This window comes from Larimichthys crocea, chromosome XIII (genome assembly GCF_000972845.2).
Source record: "Larimichthys crocea isolate SSNF chromosome XIII, L_crocea_2.0, whole genome shotgun sequence".
NCBI classification, from domain to species: domain Eukaryota; kingdom Metazoa; phylum Chordata; class Actinopteri; family Sciaenidae; genus Larimichthys; species Larimichthys crocea.
The window spans coordinates 29,537,226-29,556,629 of NC_040023.1; the positions used below are offsets into that span (position 1 = coordinate 29,537,226).

The 19,404-nt window shown below is 37.1% G+C and overlaps 2 protein-coding genes across 3 annotated transcripts; both read left to right on the forward strand.

The window, feature by feature from the left end:
- Positions 1–6: 6 nt before the first annotated feature.
- Positions 7–11,293, forward strand: LOC104922262 (carcinoembryonic antigen-related cell adhesion molecule 5). 2 transcript variants are annotated; one of them, XM_027286744.1, is made up of 10 exons: positions 7–71; positions 2,092–2,370; positions 3,340–3,618; positions 3,810–4,076; positions 4,710–4,979; positions 5,113–5,364; positions 6,012–6,132; positions 7,214–7,260; positions 7,343–7,383; positions 8,302–11,293. In XM_027286744.1, the coding sequence occupies exons 1-10, from the start codon at positions 41–43 to the stop codon at positions 8,524–8,526; spliced, it is 1,812 nt and encodes a 603-aa protein (XP_027142545.1). In that variant the 5' UTR covers positions 7–40; the 3' UTR covers positions 8,527–11,293. The 2 variants fall into 2 exon arrangements, with proteins under 2 accessions (XP_027142545.1, XP_027142546.1); XM_027286745.1 differs by lacking the exons at positions 3,340–3,618; positions 3,810–4,076.
- Positions 11,294–12,625: 1,332 nt separating this feature from the next.
- On the forward strand, positions 12,626–16,139 carry LOC104922263 (B-cell receptor CD22-like). The gene is made up of 5 exons (XM_010735048.3): positions 12,626–12,775; positions 13,898–14,155; positions 14,699–14,992; positions 15,084–15,359; positions 15,467–16,139. The coding sequence occupies exons 1-5, from the start codon at positions 12,709–12,711 to the stop codon at positions 15,553–15,555; spliced, it is 984 nt and encodes a 327-aa protein (XP_010733350.3). The 5' UTR covers positions 12,626–12,708; the 3' UTR covers positions 15,556–16,139.
- Positions 16,140–19,404: the final 3,265 nt, after the last annotated feature.

Consider the following 19,404-nt stretch of genomic DNA (forward strand, 5'->3'; position numbering starts at 1 on the left):
AGTATACAGAGTTTCCATTGAACCACAGGGAAAACCACAAATGACTGGGAACATCAGACTGGAGGTTCTTGGTGAGTAAATATTTTACATGTTTCATCTCTTTCAGCGCTGAATGGAGATTATTCATAGCAGTTGAGCAAGAAATTGGCGCAGTGATATGCTCTGTCACATGTTGGTCGGTGTTCAGTTGTCCTATGGTTGAGACGGACATTAAAGTATTCATGTTACACAGAGGAAGTGGTCCTTGTTTGGCTGACCCACAGCCTGTAAAAGTCAAGTTTATAGTTAATGCGTAAGAGTAACCAGCGTTACACTACGTGACGTATCATGATGCGACGGCGGATGTTATTGACGCGATGTGTGGTAAAACTACAATGTTCAGTTAGAAACCTTCCTCATCAAAACAGACTGTTCAACCGGATCCCTGACACATACAGGGTTACAAACAACGAGGCAAATATACTGAGGCAATCCAATAACCAAGATCAATATTAAAATCAAAATCTGTTGAATATTGTGGAGTTGTATGTTTATTCTTCCAGCATTGTAAAGCAAATTTGATCAAATCACACCAACAAAGTGAATGTCATTGACACAAATTAGCTGAGGTTTTTAGTGTTAAACTCGTTATAAATAATAACTAACAAGGTTTGTTTCCAAACATGTTGCACATTTAATAATGAATATTCACTGTATGACAAGATATTTACGGTTTAAGATCATGTTTTCAGCTTCCTGAAGATATTTGAATTCATTCAAATGTTCTGAACTTTTACAAATTCAACAATTATACTTTGGCAAAGAATTGAAAGAATGTTAGCACACACTTATATTTTCTGGAGTTTTTTAACTGTATCTCATGGCCCTCACCACCAGGTGAAATTTGCTTAGTTAACATCACAGGAGATGACAGGCGGCTGTCTTAAATCATCATATATGCTGTTTGAAGAGAGGTTAGAAATCCCCCTTTAATGCTTTGGTCATATGATGGCGACTAAGTTATCTCAATGACTGCTGGCTACATGACACATAAAAAGGATAAGTCTGAGATGTGGTTGAAAGCTGAGAAAAAAGGTAATTAAGTAAACATTCTGTTTTTAAAATACTGTTTCCAAAGTCAAGGATAAACTTTTCCACTCAAATCAGTTCATTAGGTATTTTTTGGATAGTTCTTCACTGATAATGAAGTCCAATAACTGCATCATAACTACAACATAACATTTTTAATAGTAGAAATTCTAAGTGCTGCCATGAACCTTTTTTTCTTTTTAAAACGCTTACTCTGAATTTCAGTTTCTTAGCTACACCTGTCTAGTTGTACATATTTTATTCTTGTTAGATCATAGCGATACTGATTGAAGATTTAAGGTCACACTTTCTAGCGGTGTTAAACTCCATTGTTGCTTAATATTAATTAATTAGTTAATATCTAACATTGATTAAAAGAGCAGCCACCAGAAGGTAAGCCTAAAAGTACCACAGAGTTAAATCGATGTCAATTTGACACAACATCAACAAAAACTGAATTTCTCAGTGACATGCAAAGCATTTTGTGAAAGCCCTAAATTACCTTTTTGATCAGTGTGTCGTCATTGAATAATAGGTAAGAAAATGTTGCTTTTTTGTAGTGGCAGAAGCTAATGTAAAAATTTAAAGAGTAGCAGCAAACACTAATGTTTTCATTAAGTGTTTTCAGGTGGTGGCAAGTACAAAACTATTTTGTTTTTCTCCCACAGAGCCACAGTCTTCCATCTGGTGGTAACTGTCAGCAGCATAGACTTTCTGGAGTTCAAAAGCTCTGTTCTCTTTTTCTTAGACGATATCTTTATCATGTCAATAAAACCTGACTTTGATTGACACACAGAGATGAGGTCTATACCAAGTCCCAAATGTCCATCATGGATGTTGAGGGTTTTGTTAAGAGACTGTTTAATAGACTGTTTAGTTGTGTTTGACACAGAATCAGTGCATTTGTTTGTGGTGCTTGTTTTGCTACAGAAACAAGGTAGAAAATTCAGAGAAATTGATTTGTGCAATATTTTTATCCAATTTATGACTTTGAATTATTTTGTTGTTTATATAAACCAACAGAGCCAGTCTCCAATGTGGTGGCAACTGTCAGTAACACAGACTTGGAGGAATTCAAAGACTCTGTCCGTCTGTCCTGCTCCTCCTCTGGATCCTCTCCCTCTTTCCTCTGGTTGAACAGCAGCTCTGAGGTTACAGCCAGTGACAGAGTTCAGCTCACTGATGGAAACTCCACTCTCACTATAGTCAATGTGACTCGCAATGACCAGGGACCATTCATATGTAATGTGTCCAACTCTGTAAGCTCTGCTTCCAGTGAGCCAATACTCCTCTCCATCTACGGTGAGTTATTAACCTATATGTTCAGTATTTTATCTGACAACATCTGCACACAAACATCAGACAGTGTTTAGATTATTGTCACAGCTTAGTAAGGAATGACCTTGCTTTGCTTTCTTGTTTGTTTGTTTATACAGTCAGTCTAATGTAGAAAGTGTTTTCACAAGCCTTTTTTATTACATTGCATTGTACAGAAGTTGTCTTGGTGACGTATAATGTTATTAATGTATATAATATTCTAGTTGTTATAGTGCTTTACAATAAGTCAAGCTACATGCCATGTGCATTTTGCATAGCAAAAGTTGGTGAAAGCAAAGCAAGCAAATATAACTATTGCACAAATTGACAACAATCAATGTTACATACAATCATTCAGTCATTGCAAGCACAACTCTTGTGTTCATACTGTGAATGCGGCTGTGACTAATTCAGGAAAATAGTCTTTTAAGGTCAGCAACAGTTAACATTGCACAGCAGTAATCATCATATAACATATAAAAATTAAACATGCAGAGTGGTTCGGACAGCTGAGCTCTTCCTGCCTGGTTTATGTACTGTGCTGTCTTAAATTTAATATCGTGGTGACAGTCTTAAGGTCATCAACTCTCAATAGTCAAGTCTCAAGTCCACGTTCTCATGACTTCATGTGTTTCAGCAAACCAAGAGCAAACCCTGAACGTCAAGTCATTATTACTCATCATACTATCATTAAAATGGGATTTTTCTCTATTCCCTTTCTTTGGCTATAAACGTGGCAAGTATAAAACCAATGTGTTTTTCACCCACACTACGTGTTGCCAAAGTGGTCGTAACTTCAGACACCACAGACTTGGTAGAGTTCAACAGCTCTGTCCGTCAGTCCTGAATGTGTAGGATTCACTACAAGATGCGATTTTACTTTCCTATAATAAACTACATTCCCTTTGTTATGTGGTGGCAACTATTAAAAGAAATGTTGGTTTTCATCCATAGAGCGAGTCTCCACCCCAGTGATAACTGTCAATAACACAGACTTGGTGGAGTTCAACAGCTCTGTCCGTCTGTCCTGCTCCTCCTCTGGATCCTCTCTCTCTTTCCTCTGGTTGAACAGCAGCTCTGAGGTTACAGCCAGTGACAGAGTTCAGCTCACTGATGGAAACTCCAATCTCACTATAGTCAATGTGACCCGCTATGACCAGGGACCATTCATATGTCATGTGTCCAACCCTGTCAGTAATGGCACCAGTGGCCCAGTTAACCTCTCCATCAGCTGTGAGTTACTAACGTACATGTGCCTTCTTCTTATCTTGCAAGATATGCATGCAGCTCTGAAGTAGAATTTTTCAGTTTCAAAGTTATAGAGCTGTGTTTACATGTCATGGTGAATTTTTTTCAAGCTGCTCGTATTACTTTTGGTGATTTTTCTTTTCTTTTTTTTATTCCTTATATGCTGCACACTATAGATGGCCCAGAAAATATTAATTTGACAAAATATCCGTTAAAAGAATACTTTGAGGAAGGATCAAACATCACCCTGTCCTGCTCAGCTGTCTCCCGACCCTCTGCACTGTTATACTGGTTTCTGAATGCAGACAAGCTGTCTGTTACTGGACCAGAGCTCATACTGGTGAACATTCAGATAAATTACAGTGGAAACTACAGCTGTCAGGCATTTAACAACAAAACTCTGAGATATGAAACTTCTCAGCCATCACTTGTGTCTGTACTGGGTAAGTTGGAGTTGTATTGGCATTTTTTGGTTTCCAGTCCGCAGCTTGACTGTTCTCTTATTGCATTATTTCCAGCAGCAGGCAGCTGTACACTACCTGTCCAACACTACACTGTTTGGCATCTCCTCTCCAACTCTTTACTCTGGAGCTTTAGTTTAGAAGGAGTGTTTGGCATTTTGTCTCATTAATAATAATGAGCCTCTCTTCTGATTGGCCAGTGGGTCCATGCTGGGGCTGTGGCTGAGGGTGGTGACTGTGTAGTTGTTACATCACAACCTTACAAAACCTCAGACGTTTCGTAAAAAAGCACAGTTTCCGTGGATTATGCGTTTGATTTTTTCACAGCATTTATACAGCAACTAGATTTGTTTTATAATAAAAAAAAATATCACATAAATAAAATAAAGTAAAAACAAAAAAAGGAACAAGTGTTTGACTTTGTGGTTTTGATGAACTAGTCTTCTTGTTTATTATTCAGTGTGTGATTGTCCTGTTATGTTAGATTCTCCACTTGTTCTAAACTGTAAGTATCAGGTTCATGTGCTACTATAAATAAATAACAAAAATGATTTACTCAATCAACCCTCAGTAACCTGATTACTTTTGTCTCTGTTTTTATGTTTTGCCCAACAGAGAGAATATCAGGTGCTTCTGTCACATCATCATCAACTCAGCCGATTGAGGAGATGCCTGTCAACTTAACCTGTGAGGCTGCTGGCTCTGTCGTTAACAGAAAGTGGAAGAAGGGTGACTCAAGTGTGCTGCCTGACCACATTAAATTTTACGACAACAACAGAGTGCTGTCCTTCCAACCTCTAAAGAGAACAGACGATGGAGAATATTCCTGTGAAATCAGCAACCCTGTCAGCAGCAATACAACTAAATACATCATGACTGTTAACTGTAGGTAACAAACTGTACAGTCTAACATCATGACTGTTAACTGTAGGTAACAAACTGTACAGTCTACATTCACTGTTCAAAACTTTTTGTGTTTCATAATTTGTGCTTTATATTTTTACTGTCTGCTTTTCAGATGGGCCAGAAAAGGTTCAAATTGAAGGTCCAAGTGAGATACGTCTTAATCAGACCTTAACATTAATCTGCTCTGCTGAGTCCACACCAGCTGCAAATTACACCTGGACACTGAATGGGACAGAGATACACAAATCTGCTGTGTTCACTAAAGTCATCACTAAACTTTCTGACAGTGGCAAATACACCTGTGAAGCCAGGAATATCATAACTGAGAAAACATCATCAGCAGAGCATGGACTGACTGTAACAGGTACCAAAATAGTGTTTATTGTAGATGTTGTTGTTATTGGATATTGTGATCAACCCACAGTATTATAAATTTGACAATTTGAAGAATAGTGGCAGATATATTTAAAACTCATGAGACACTGATTGCTTGAAATCCAAAACTATATTTAAGTTTAAATGTAAGCTAATGAATATTAATCCATAATAAATAATTTATCTAAGTAATTTAAGTACCAGAAGTAAAACTTTCAATTTTACAGTTCAACACTGAGGGACTCACAATGGACAATGATTTTAAACATGACCATCACTTATCAAAAGTTCAGTCAGAAACTTGGATTTGTTGCTAGTAGCAGTTAATTTAGATGCTTGAGGCAATTTCATGTAGTAGTAGGAGTATATAGCAGTCATATTCTCCCAGACCTGTAAATAGGCAGATGTGTAAAACCTGGGAGTTCCTCTTCAGCTAAAATCTATGACAGTGTTTTTGCTAAAGCAGCAATACTGCATCAGCATTGATCTAGAAAACAGACTGACAAAGTGGCCAACTGTGATATCACATTAGGTCTGAAATTGTTATATGCTTCGTATCCACAGATATGATGAAACAGTTACTTTTTGCAAAATCTTGTAAACAATTCGGTTCTTATTTCCTTTTTTTTATTTAAGCCATGCCAGAAAAAACAGCACTGGTCTGTTCACCTGGCTGCATTGCTGGAATAGTAATCGCATGTTTGGTCGTCTGTGGAGCGGCTGCTGGTGGAGGAGGGTACTACATTTATAGAAAAAAGTAAGTAACTTTAAGGTTTAAGACATTTTTTATTAATGTGCATCAATCACAATTATGATAAATGGGACTGCTCAGGTGTGGACCTCAAAATCACTCTCGTGTTCTGTTTTAGTCGTGGTCAGAAACAGGCAAAAGTCAATACCAGACAAGAAAGGAGGATAGGCAAACTTATTCACTCAGGGAGCAGGCACAGGGGCAGAAATGAAATGCAAGGAGGGATTCATGCAGGCAGAGATGATGGCTGGAACACTAGGTTGAAAGCATACTTTATATGAGGCTAATGGGGAAGTGGCAGGAAGGTGATAGAAATTGGCGTGAACATGAGGGTTATTCAGGCATGAGGGAGTTTTATTAAAACACAGGAGAGATCAAAAATGTGGAACTAGAATCAGTTTGATGTGACAATAAAACTTTTGTTTGTTGAACATCAGTCTCCAAAAGGTTGATGTTCCGCAAAAGGTCACTTGTCTATGTGCTGTTTTGGCTAGTGTCACAATACAATAGACTTAAATCTTTTTAGGTATTTATATTAGATAGGACAAGATAAGATCAAGCAGATAAGCAGCTCGTATACACAAGGTGGATAAGACATTATGCATTAATGAGAAATATTTAGAAGTCAGGAAGTCAAAAAGTCATTATGGTGTTAAAAAGTCTGACAGCTGTTGGAATGAGGGACCTGCACTAGCACTCCTTTTTACATGATAGTAGTGAGCTTCACACTGTACAATTTCAAACTTTAACTTTTTTTTTAGAGTTAAAACTAACTTTTTATCACTTTCGGAGCCTTTATTGTACATAACCCTGTTTGAAAGGTTCTCTTCTCATTCTTTCTTCTCATTCATTGGTTTATTGTTAATGAAGTAGTAACAATATGAAATCAGAAGGGCTTAATTTTTTTTAGCTTTTCACATGGTGACACAACAAATATGCTCATCGAAATTGATCTAATTTAATCACAGGCAGCTTAATGTAAACTGCCTACCTGATTACAGTAAGTATACATGCTGACATACTGCTGTAATTAGGATTATTATCTTAATGCATGTCTAATTTACATACTCATTATCTCTCTAAACAGAAAAATGGCAAAAACCCCCATTGATAGAAACACTGCCACCATAACAGGTAAGTTTGTCCGTTCATACAGTTATTATCTACTCCTTTGGTTAGATTCTACTAAGCATTTTTTATTTCTCATGATTTAAAGGACGTGCAGGCCAGGACAACACAGCGTACTCAGGAAATCAGGTAAGAGTCATCAGTGTGCTTAAGAAGGGAGAGAAATCAGGTTATGCAGGAATTCAACATGTTTACATGCCAAGCTGCTAATGCCTAAATGTTTGCCCATGTTGCTCAGATAAATTGATATGAATACGATGATGATCGAATCATCAGTCAGGAGACATCTGTGAACAATAAGTTGGAAGGTGTATATAAATGAGGATATATTGAATGATTCCCAGTCCTTACAACAATAGATGTTACCATTTTGCAGTTCACACAAACCAATATCCAATGCTAACATTACTAACATCTGAGTAATGGTAAATGAGTAAATCATGAAATACATTGTTAGCAGAATTTTCATGAAAATACATGATGTTAAAATCTTAAATCCTAAACATGCACATCTTAAGGTGCGTGCATAACAACTGAATTTTCTTGCTTGGTAAAGTAAAGGTTTAACTTATCTTATCTTACCCTTCATATCTTTTATAGTTTGCTATAATACATTATTATCCAGTCTTTGGTTTGATAGACTGTTTGTGCTGAACACAAGACTTTGGACCACGAAGAAGATATTCAATAGACACGTTAGATACACAAGAAGAAGTGTATATGTGTTTTAACCCTACATAACAGTCTGATATAGCTTGTCTTGTTTATAGTTGTGCTTGTGTTGGGAATTATAAATCAGATATTTTTTTTAACTGCTAATATTTTATCCAACGTGGCATAATTGTAAATTCAGGTTTACAGAATTTTAGGTGATTATTCCCTGGATTTGAAATAAAAACTGTTATTTAATATATTTGTCTCTGTCCTTTTCTTGTCTTTTCTTTTCTTTTTGTCTTTCATATTTCTTTCTTTTCTTTTCTTTTCTTTTCTTTTCTTTTCTTTTCTTTTCTTTTCTTTTTTTTTCTTTTCTTTTCTTTTCTTTTCTAGGACGTGAACTACGCAGATATCAGGTTCTTCCAGAACAAAGAGGGTGGGAGAGTTCAGGTGGGGACACAGAATGACATGTCATCACAATACGCTGAGGTCCGCATGAACAGCGGCCGTGCTGCAGGATCCTCCCCTCCTACCTACAATGCCTACATGCAACAATCAAAGAGGCTAGCTCCTCAGCCTACTGGCACACAAGTTTATGCTCAGGTTCGCAAGAACTGACCGCATTAGATATGATGGATCATCCGGTCAACATAGACTGGAGGCCAGGAGCAGATGATATGTGGTTTGAGAAACATACGCTTCCCTTTCAGTGCCTTATAGATGACTAATTTGGTCTTAAGTTTACTCAGTCAAAGTCACTTTAACAGTGGTTAATAATCAACCATTTCATGACAGTTATTGCCATAACTGAGGTCAGAAGGCACAATGCTACCCAACATGTTTGCATACATATAATAGCTTTCCTATTCCCATTTATTTGTTTGTGCAACGTCAACGAAAAGCAAACAAGAATGAGTGGAAATATTCTCTGTATGTGATTCAGTGGTTTGCTTCAGCCTTAATGCTTAACACTGATGTGGTGTCATGTCTGACTGATTTCATTTGAGATTCTAGTTTGCACCTTGTCAGTTAGGCAATAATTTTCATATTTATTTTACGTCTTAAAAAAAGAAAAAAAAGTATTTAACTATATTTAATTTACCATTCACTTGTGTCAAATTTAAGCTTTTGTCATTACAGTAATGAATTTTTGTGATTTAATTACACAATGATAAAGTTAAACTTTATAATCCCACAAAAAGGAGGACTGCAGGTACAATATTCAAAAATGCTAGCATCCAAAAATGAGCAGTAAAGAAGGGATTTGTCTCCAGTTCTGTTTGAACCAGAGAGGAAATAGATTCAAAAATAAAAGCCAATGTTCAAAGAACCACCATGACTTGTCCAATGGTAAACTGATAGACATCTACAGGTACAATAAAAGCATAAAGTCTTAAAGTTCCTCCAACAGGCATGCGGAAACTGTGACATGATCTTGTTTCCCCTAGGCATAATCAGAGTAACTCAGTACAGGTTTATTGTAAGTGTCTGTAAGTTGATAAGGTGCTTTCTTTGTGCCAACAGGAAAAAACTTTCACAAAGGTGAAAGTATCACCTTTGTGAAATAGAATCAAACTGCCACAAACACTCCCTGCATTTATAATGTTCTCTATATTGTTGTATGTATATACTGTATATATATCGTTTCATTACTCCAGGGCATTAGATGCATTATGTTTTTATGTTCTGATATTTTAAAAGAGGCTTTAATTTGACATATCATATGCTTTTCTGCATAAATAATAAAGTAATTATATTTGATGTTAGTATAGGACTAAGTGAGGATTAAATCAAGATCACATTTAGTTTAAACATAACATTTGACAACTAACAAAAAGAAAAATCGTCTGTCTTTTAATCCTTATCAAGTGAAGCACTTGGATGCAGCATGTTCGCTACTTTAATACATTAAATTATATGCAGTTGGTTAGCAGTAGGAATAATGTTTAGCTACAGTACAAATTAAAGCCTATTTACACTGAGCTCCTGAGCTAATCAGACCTCCATGGCAGAACGTTTAAATACAAAAAAAGACAGATCCTATTTTGATGTGTTTGAATACAGAGACCGGAACTTGACCTGAAGTGTGAACAGAGCCATATTAACCATTTGGAGTCATGTTTCTGGTCACCTGATGAATGTAAAGCCATTATTTACCTTCTTTTACTCTTGTTTGGTCTCTACTAACTCCTGAGGGAAATATTTTGTAATTCCAGTTTGTGCTTCTCATGTATTAGCCCTCATTTGGATCATAGAGGTAACCGGCATTTTTTTTTCTAAAAGATTATAAACAAACAACATTTGAACACTTGTTGTTCTTGAAGGTATGTGGACTGAAAAATACTGAATGAAAATCCTTAATACTGATGAAAGATGATTAGTAGAGTTTTTAAGGATTGTGTTTCAGTCAGAACAGTGGTAAATATTTAAAAAATTACTTTATGGGTTTTTGAAATATCACCAGTCAGTCAGTCGTCTTTTAGAAAAACCTTTCCTCTATACTTGTAGCCTACATGAAAGGTACAAACTGGGGTTAGCTCTTTGGCTGCTAAATCCTCCTCTATGTGCACCATGTATGTGCTAGTTGGTAACTGTGACTGCTGCTTACTGTGGAACAGGTAGTGAGAGTAAACCAAAGCAGTAAAACTAAGTGCTAAAAGCTCTCTCACGCAAGCTGAGGGGAGCTGCAGATTCAGCTTATAATTGTCTGTACTGTATAACTATGAGCAGCTTATTTCGCATTGTCACGTTGTTTTCACATAGTCATTTGATGCATTATTATAAATAATATTTGAAAAGTATTGATCATAGTTGATGATGTAAAATGGATGAATTGTATCTGATATCACTTGAAACAACAGATGTATGTCAAGTGACAGGTTTCTTTCTCTGTAAATGTTTAAACAGCATATTTTAGCTATTTGTCATGAGCCAGGCTTCATATTAACTCAGGTAGATCAGTGCCATTATCCTTAGTTAAATCATTAACCAGCAAGGTTGTAAAACATATACAGAACATTTTGTTTAATCAGACTTCTGTTTTACTCATTTCTTCTTTTTAAAACAATGACTGGTTAAGAACAAATAAGATAAAGAGAAGTCTCCTAACACCAGCGGTTTCCCATCCCCCATTGGTTACTCGTTTGTAGAGATCAGACTTCCTATGTGTTTTCCACACAGTTGTGTTGTACCATGATTTATCTACCATCAACCTCTGATCACCTTTTTCTTTTTTTAACACCTAAGTGAATGTTAAATGAATGATGAGTGTGATTCATGTTTGACCAAAGAAAGAATGCACTGAATGTAACACTCAGGTAGGAAATATTGCAAATGTAATAATTTGACTGCTTGTTCAGAAGAATAAAATATCTTATTTTCAATATTTGGACATTTGTCGCATTGCATATATCTCACTTTAATAACATTTGTGCATAAACACACACACATCACAGTGGTTTCTTTTAATAATTATATTTAATGTTATGTACAAAGGTCAATAGGGAACCATAAATGCAAGGAGAGGTTCAGTGAATCTGTTTTCTACAACATTGCAGGGTAGTCAGAGTAATTATGTAATCAGTTTTATATAGACAATTACTGTGTCATTAAAATTGTTTTAAAAATAGAGATAATCAAGCTGGTAAACGTTCCTTTCATGCTTTCTTACGTGTACATTTAAACGAAAAGAAAAGAAAGAGAAACTAAAAAGATATCTAGGTAAATGATGATAATCATCATCATAAGAAAAAGAGGATGGGAGGAGGAAGTTGTAGGCAATATGCAAAAGAATATATCCCCAGGAATAACACTGTGTTTGAATTACAGCAATAAATTCAAAGTTCAATGTGACTGAATACGTTGCTGTGCCAACCTAATGTCCTCACAGCAACACAGTCGGCTCAAATTACAGGGCACTAAAACCACATGGTGGGTGTGAGTGATCGAAAGTCATAAATTATGGCTTTTTCCATTCTTTAATGTTTTAATCAAGATGAAAGAAAGACTCTTAAAAGTCCTAATATTGTCTTCAACAGATTAAATCACACATCAACATGTACTGTTTTGCATTTTTTTTGCCAATAAAACATTTTTCACCCAGACAGCCACACCTGTTTGAACACGGTATTTATTGACTGGTGTGACAGCTGGGAAGAAAATGAGTCATACGTCATAAATGATAATAAACTTTCAATGCAATAGAAACTCATCATGGCTTGTTGAAAGAAACATTGATACAACAGGATGATTTCTTATGTATACTTCACATTCTAGTTCACAGTTCATCTACCTAGGTAAAATCATACTTTAGTGATCAGAGAAAAGAGGAAAACATTATAATGATTTAAGGAACAGATCTGAAAAGCTGGTTTATTATTACATGAACAAGCATGAGGCACAAAGGAAAGGTTGTTGTACTGTAGTAAAACGATTCAGGCCATTTTCGGTAAGTTATTTCCAAAGAGGAAGGAAGTAATGATTCCTGTGAGGCAACGCCACCTTGTGTCTTTATGCTTTATGCAACACTCCAGAGCAATTGTGCAGTTTCACACTGATACTACGTGACTGTTTTTCTTGATTTGCAATCATTTTTTTTTTTTTACATTTCAACTGAAGTTACACATTTCCTGTCGTGGTTCATGGGAACTTCCTTTCTTCACAGGTTGATTTCATCATCATGTAAATTCTGTTGTTGCACAATATTATGTTGTGCAATCTGTGAGTGGCTGAAATGAGTAATCTGTTTGTAAAAGGTTTTTCAGCCTCTAACTCTTGTTTAAACCAAGTGTGGAGGCAGCCATGAGAGACATTACTATGACACCTGACTGGAAGAATCTTTACTGTGTTTTGCTGGTGGCACTGATGGGTAAGAGCACTTCATTCACTGACCGATGAGTTTTACATAAGACTGTTTGTGCTTTTTCTCACTAGTTTGGGACATTGGCAGAGTGGTTTCATTCCCACATTGTCCATTTACCTCCACGTTCACTTCGAGCCGATGAATTTTAGTTTCCAGTACTGCTATCTTCTGGAGCAGTTTGTGGTAATCATCCGTGGAAAAGGGAGGCATCTTGCTGCTAATTAGCTTTTGTTAGCTGAGCTCCTCAGTCCCAGTCACGATAGTGCAGGCTTGTGCTGCTGATAGGCCACGCTCACAAAATAAAACAGATTCAAATAAAAGTGGCAGTCTTCGGTAACTAAACTCCCAGTGATATAGGTATCCAGGATCCGCTTTTCAAAAAAATTGTTTGCAAAAGGAAAGGATTACAATAATAGAAAAAACAGTAAAGCAGAGAGCAAAAGAGTGAAGCGTCTGCACTCAAGCAAGGTCAGACTGAAAGTCTGAAAGTCTGAAAGTTTACCTTGTAGCCTGGACACAGTGATATTTTTACTTTTGTGTTTTTTTTAGCAAGGCTTATGAAATAGCCTTTTACTCACATGTAAATAAATAAATAAATATATATATATATTTATTTATTTACATGTGAGTAATATAGCATACATGTGAGTATATAGCATGTACTACCTATGTTTACCTCAGTGCTAACCACATTTGGTTCATGCAAATTTGCATGACGTACAATGCTCCAGCTCCAGTGCTCAGACAGAGATCTTTTGTTTTCTTCCTGCAAGGATACAATGAATCTCTATAGCTCTCTATAAAACCCAGAGTGCGCTACAAAATTTGCCTTTTCTATCCTAACCTGCAGCCTTTTTTCATATGCTGCACCTCTTTTCTGTTTGTTAGTAAGTTGAACAATGACAAGAGAAGTGGCAGAAAATGTGTTAGAATGGGTTAGAAATCAGGAATGTGCATGTTAATGTGGCTTATATTAAACAGGAGAGAGCTTTCCTAAAAAACAGAATCTGATGCATCATGATTGTTAACCCAAACAAGAACCTTTTGTATGTTATGTCATTATTTATGTTGAAAAGACAGAATGATGTCCATCATCTGATGCAGGCATACTGGCTCTTCCTCTCTCAGGTGCACCAGGTTTGGAGGCCCGGGAGCAGATTACCTGGGCAGCTAAGGTGACAGCTGGTTTCAGTACCACTTTCACCTGTTCTTCTTCGTGCTTACCAAACTGCATCTACACCTGGTCCTTTCTGGGCCGCACAGTCAATGGGAGCAAACTTATATGGACACCAGATGGACTGGACAATACAGTGGAATTACAGTGTAATGTGTTAAATCCAGAAACAGGAGACTCCAGAACTGTGACCTCCATTGTAGAGGTTAAGAGTAAGTACAGCACCAGCTCAATTTTGAGGTACATTAATGCTAATTTACTACTCCACTATATTCATTTGACAGCTGGTTACATGTTAGTTTCCAACCTTTTTGGTCCTTGACCCCTTAAAAACACTGTGCCTCCTCTGAACTTTCTCATCCAAAGTGCACAAAATGAGTACTGATTTATCAGTTTCCTTCTCAAACTAATCATCCTACAACGCATCAAAGGTTTCTTGCAGCCCTTTGTGGGGATCCACAGATTGGCACTGGATTAAAATACCTAACAGTATATAAATCAGTTTAAACTACCTCCAGTTGTGCATTGATGCATAATAACAATCTGCTAATGTCATATAATTTGTCAGTCACAGGAGCCATTTTTCTGCAGAACAAGGAATTTAACTTTAATGAGTACATTTCACTTATGTATAAGTAAAGGGTCTGAAAATGTGTCAACAATTTACTGAATCCATTATTATCTGCCGAAGAAGTAAAATTTGAATGGCACCTAATTTAAAAATATTTATCTCGGATGTGTGTCTTTTGTTGCAGATCAATTGTCTGCGCAAATCAGTCCACCAAACACTGTTCCAACTCTCAGCCAGTCACTGGATCTGGTCTGCGATGATGCTACATTATCGTCACACCAGGTGAACCAGGTGAAGCAGGTGGTCTGGTACAAAGATGGACAGAAAGTGACTCTTCGTGAAGATATGCATCTGCTGCAGAACACCTCACTTCACTTTGACTCACTGCTGCCCTCTGATGCTGGATTCTACCAGTGTGAGACGAATGTGGCTACAGGACAACATACAAGAGTTTTCAGCCTGGGCTACCTACTTAGCTGTAAGTATTCATGAAGTGAAGAATAGTTTAAGGAAGCAAGGCAGATGAATTTATATTCACAAACTGGACTGAACTTTCTAATCTTTCATAGTTGATCGATGGAACGTCTCTATCGTCGGACCTGACACTGTGTTTACTGGCAGACAGAGTAAATTCACCTGCTTGACGAGCTGTACCTTAAATGTGGACTGTACAGTCATATGGCATTTCAGGTGGGGTTTCCCCATTGGACCCTACTTATCAATCCATGAAAATGAGCTCAAGTGGACCCCTTCCATACCCGGTACTTTCCAAAACTTCAGCTGCGTTGCAGAAAATGCTGCAGCTGGACGCTCTGCTGAGGCCACCAAGATGGTAGAAGTTAAAGGTACTGATAACTGTTGAGCATTTGCTCTTGGGTCTATTATCACGTATGTCACATGTTAAATCTAGTCTAATGGCTTTATTTGTCCTGTCATCTTTACACTTATGCAGGTATTCCTCTCTCTGGATCAGAGGCTGTGCAGCTCAGTGGACTCTTTGCAGTGATACTAAACCTGGGACTGCTGATGCTTTTTGATTAACTTTGAAATTGACTATCTTTATCACACGTGAAAGGAACCTTTCATGGTAAAATACACTGGATCACCAAAATCTGCAAAGCAAGGAGTTGAACAATTGTGTTGAAAAAAACTTGGTGACTTTATCTGTATTTGTTCATCAACGATTGTCAACATATTGTAACAAACCCTGTGAATATATGTACTAAAATATGCTTAATGAAGTCAGGGGAAGTGATACACAAAAACTTAAAATACTATTCATGCTGTCTTTATTTCTTGTTTTGCCAGGACTGCTTCTTCAGTCTTCCCCAGTTTGTTTCTGCCCCATTGTCCATATACAACATAAAATGGAAAATATGTCTTGTAAATTCTGTCAGAGTACACCACAGTGAAAATACAGTAACAATATGACTGGATGTCAAGAGAAAAACAAGAGAAGGGAAGAAAAATACAAAACACTGAACATTTATAACATAAGAGCACATCTGAGTAATGCCAATACACAGAAGGGGTTAAATAAAATGACACAACATTGTACCTTTATTTTTTTCATCACATTCTGTTGGAGATCTGCATTATTAAAGTGTAATCCATTGTATAATTAACATCTGATGGCTATATGTTCATTCCTATTGTGTTCCTCCTGATGGTGTTTGACGCTGTTTGACCCTAAGTTGACCTCAGTCCTGGCTGTGTTACTGATTCACTCGCATGCTGAAAAGGGGGTTTTGTCAAGTCAACTTCTAACTAATTCATTTATTGTGACATGTTTTCCAAAGCACCTGTGGTTAGTGACTAATGTCTTTCTTACCCTTTTACGAAACTGAACAAATAAGATAAGATAACCACACGGAGCAAACAGATGAGGAAGACAGAGGCGTGAGAGAGTGTGTTTCTCTCTCACAGTCGCTTTATGTGACGCAACAACATTATCCGTCCTCTTTTTTTCTTCTTCTGCATGTTAGCTCACCTGTTTCATATTATTTTAACCCCGTGGTTTAGTTGGAATGTCGAAGCAAAACTAGAAAATATTCAATTAGAATTAAAATAAAGTACCAAAGATAAAAGTACTCATTATGCAGAATTGCCCATTTCAGGATCATATATATCATATTTCTAATTATTGATGTATTAACATACGTTTTAATGTTGCAGCTGGCAAAAGTGGAGCTAATGACAACTTTAAACACTGTTGGGTAGCTTTTATATTTGCCCCCAGAATCAATAATGTCTTATCATATAAGAATACATCATCATTTATTATTATTATTAAGACCATCGAGAGGGACTTTGGTGTTCCCTGTTGATGAAGGTAAATTATTTATGAGGCTCATACGCTTCAAATATATATATTTTTAAAGGGGTAAAATATCTGTTTACTTTGATATAGGAGTCGTAGGTTATTTTTGAAATGAAAAATGAAAATGCTTTTGCTTTACTCTGCTTCAGTTTTTGGCCATGCCATGCTCTCCAAAGGGAGGCGCTGTGCTCTCAGTTAAATGAGAACTGAACTGAACAAATGAGTTGAGCTTTTTCTTTTACTATTTAGCATAACTTTGCCTGTAGTTTAGTTTAGTATATACTGTACAAACAACAGTACAATGAAGATACAATGATACAAAAAGTGTAAAGACCTTTAATGTCTTATAGCAATAGCAAAGATACAGGACTCAAGACAATTTGGTAACACCAAACCACCAGGAAACACAAGAAATAATAATTTCATATCAAATAAAGAAAAGGATATAACAATGATCATAATCATACAAATGATAACTACAAGGGTAAGTTCACACTTCCAGGTTTCTGATTCGACATCATTTGCGAACAAATGTGGACACGTCATGCCACCCAAGCAGCCCCTATGTGTCAAGATAGTTATACATTTTAACATTAACAATAACAAGGCGTTGTCAAGGCAAACTCAGGCCCTTATTGAACAGGTGCATATCATCATGGTCACTCCCGAGCACAGGCGGGTGATTCTGCACGCTCAATGGGAAATGTGGTTCTTCTGGTCAGGGTGTTGGATTACAAAGACTGTGTGACATGAGGGCATCAAGTAGCTGGCTGCCTCATGCTTCTTGTAGAGCCAGTGACTAGAACTGAGCGAGATGTTGCATTCTGTGTTTTAATAAAAGTAGTCTTTTTATCATTATTTTTCCTTTTCCTCTGAGTCAGGATTTATGGGATGACGACAAAATACCTCGCACACTAATGTGCAGCCTTTAATGTAGGATATTACCACATGTTTTGAATGTTATGGAAATATCATTCAAACTATATTCATTTGGATGTGTGGAGATTTTACTCAGGTCGTTCCAGCTAGATCAGACTTTATTTATCACCAGTGGTGGTTTCATTTCATGCTACATACATACATAGAAGGAAATATTGTATCTCATGCACAAGTGCAAGGACAATCAACATGTGATGGTACAGTAACAGGCTGAGATGTGCTTCAATGTTCCAGCAAGACTGCAAGCTTGTTGTTGTGATCTGCTATTTCTGCAACTACACTTTCTGGTACACATTCAAACCATCCATCCAACTATCTATTTTCTATAACCACTTATCCTTATCAGGGTTGCGGGGGACCGGAGCCTATCCCAGCTGTCACCAACAACCATTCACACTCACATTCACACCTATGGGCAATCTGGAGTCACCAAATCACCTATGTACCACCTACCTACAGCAGGAAGCTCGAAGGAAGAGGCGTGATGGTGTCTGGGTGCTTTGCTCGTGGCACTGTTGGTGATTTAATAAAAATTCAAAGCACACTTAACCCACATGGCCACCACAGCATTCTGCAGCCCATCTGGTTTGTGCTAGTCAAACCATAATTTGTTTTTCATCAGGACAGAAATCACACCTCCGGGCTATGCAACACAGTGGTGGAGTGCTGCATCAGATAGCCTGACCTCCACATTCACCTGACCTAAATCCAACTAAGAACTATATGGGAACTCCTTCAAGACTGCTGGAAAACCATTCAAGGTCATCAAAGCAAAAGTTTGCTAATTTGAATGTGAAATCTAAAACTTCAGTCTTCAGTGTTAATCTACAGAGACTTTTGACTGGTTCTGTATATCTGTTCTCGAATGCTGCTTTTCCTACTCGCCCTCATGCTCTTCAAACAACACAGTATACTCATCAACCACTGAGCCAGGTACAAAACAAAGGTGTGTTCAGATACTGAACTTTGCTCCAACACAGCTTAAATAATGCCACGGGTGTTTACTGAGGGACACGGTGGAATATATAATGGATAAATATATAATGGTATAATGGATTGAAAAGACAGCATTTCATTTCATTTAACAAATGAGAGGTGCACTGATTGAATTGTAAAAAATCTAATCAATATGCCGGCCTGTCTCATAATACTGCATGTCTTATTATGTATTCTTGCCATACAGTACACAGAGGAGAAAAGGCACCCTCAGTCAACATTTACTACTACATTTACTCCACAAAGCTGCTGTACATGCAGGTGTATTCATGTGAAGCTGCTGAACAAAAAAAAAGGTGGTGATATGAAATCTTTGTCTTTGACACGCACACGCACACACACACACACACACACACACACACACACACACACACACACACACACACACACACACACACACACACTGTGGATAAACAAAAAAAACACCCCAAAAACGGGAACCTGACAGGGGAGAAAATCTTACACCTCCCACAAAATGTGTATTATTTAGCAAAACAAAGAAAGAACAACCAAAAAAAATGGCTAAATAACACCACTGATAACCCCCCCACACACTCTTTAATCATGCCTCACATACCTTCTGTCATAATTTATCATCTTGCTCATTGGCCTTTTACAGAACTTCACCCAAGATG

What these genes read in the sequence shown, in the direction of transcription:
- LOC104922262 (XM_027286744.1), top strand. Translation starts at nt 41, where the DNA reads ATGACTGGGAACATCAGACTGGAGGTTCTTG. An exon ending in ATACATCATGACTGTTAACT is followed by an intron (nt 4,980 to 5,112) that starts GTAGGTAACAAA and finishes TCTGCTTTTCAG; the next exon opens with ATGGGCCAGAAAAGGTTCAA. An exon ending in GCATGGACTGACTGTAACAG is followed by an intron (nt 5,365 to 6,011) that starts GTACCAAAATAG and finishes TTTTTATTTAAG; the next exon opens with CCATGCCAGAAAAAACAGCA.
- LOC104922263 (XM_010735048.3), top strand. Translation starts at nt 12,709, where the DNA reads ATGAGAGACATTACTATGACACCTGACTGGAAGAATCTTTACTGTGTT. An exon ending in TTTGCTGGTGGCACTGATGG is followed by an intron (nt 12,776 to 13,897) that starts GTAAGAGCACTT and finishes TTCCTCTCTCAG; the next exon opens with GTGCACCAGGTTTGGAGGCC. An exon ending in CTCCATTGTAGAGGTTAAGA is followed by an intron (nt 14,156 to 14,698) that starts GTAAGTACAGCA and finishes CTTTTGTTGCAG; the next exon opens with ATCAATTGTCTGCGCAAATC.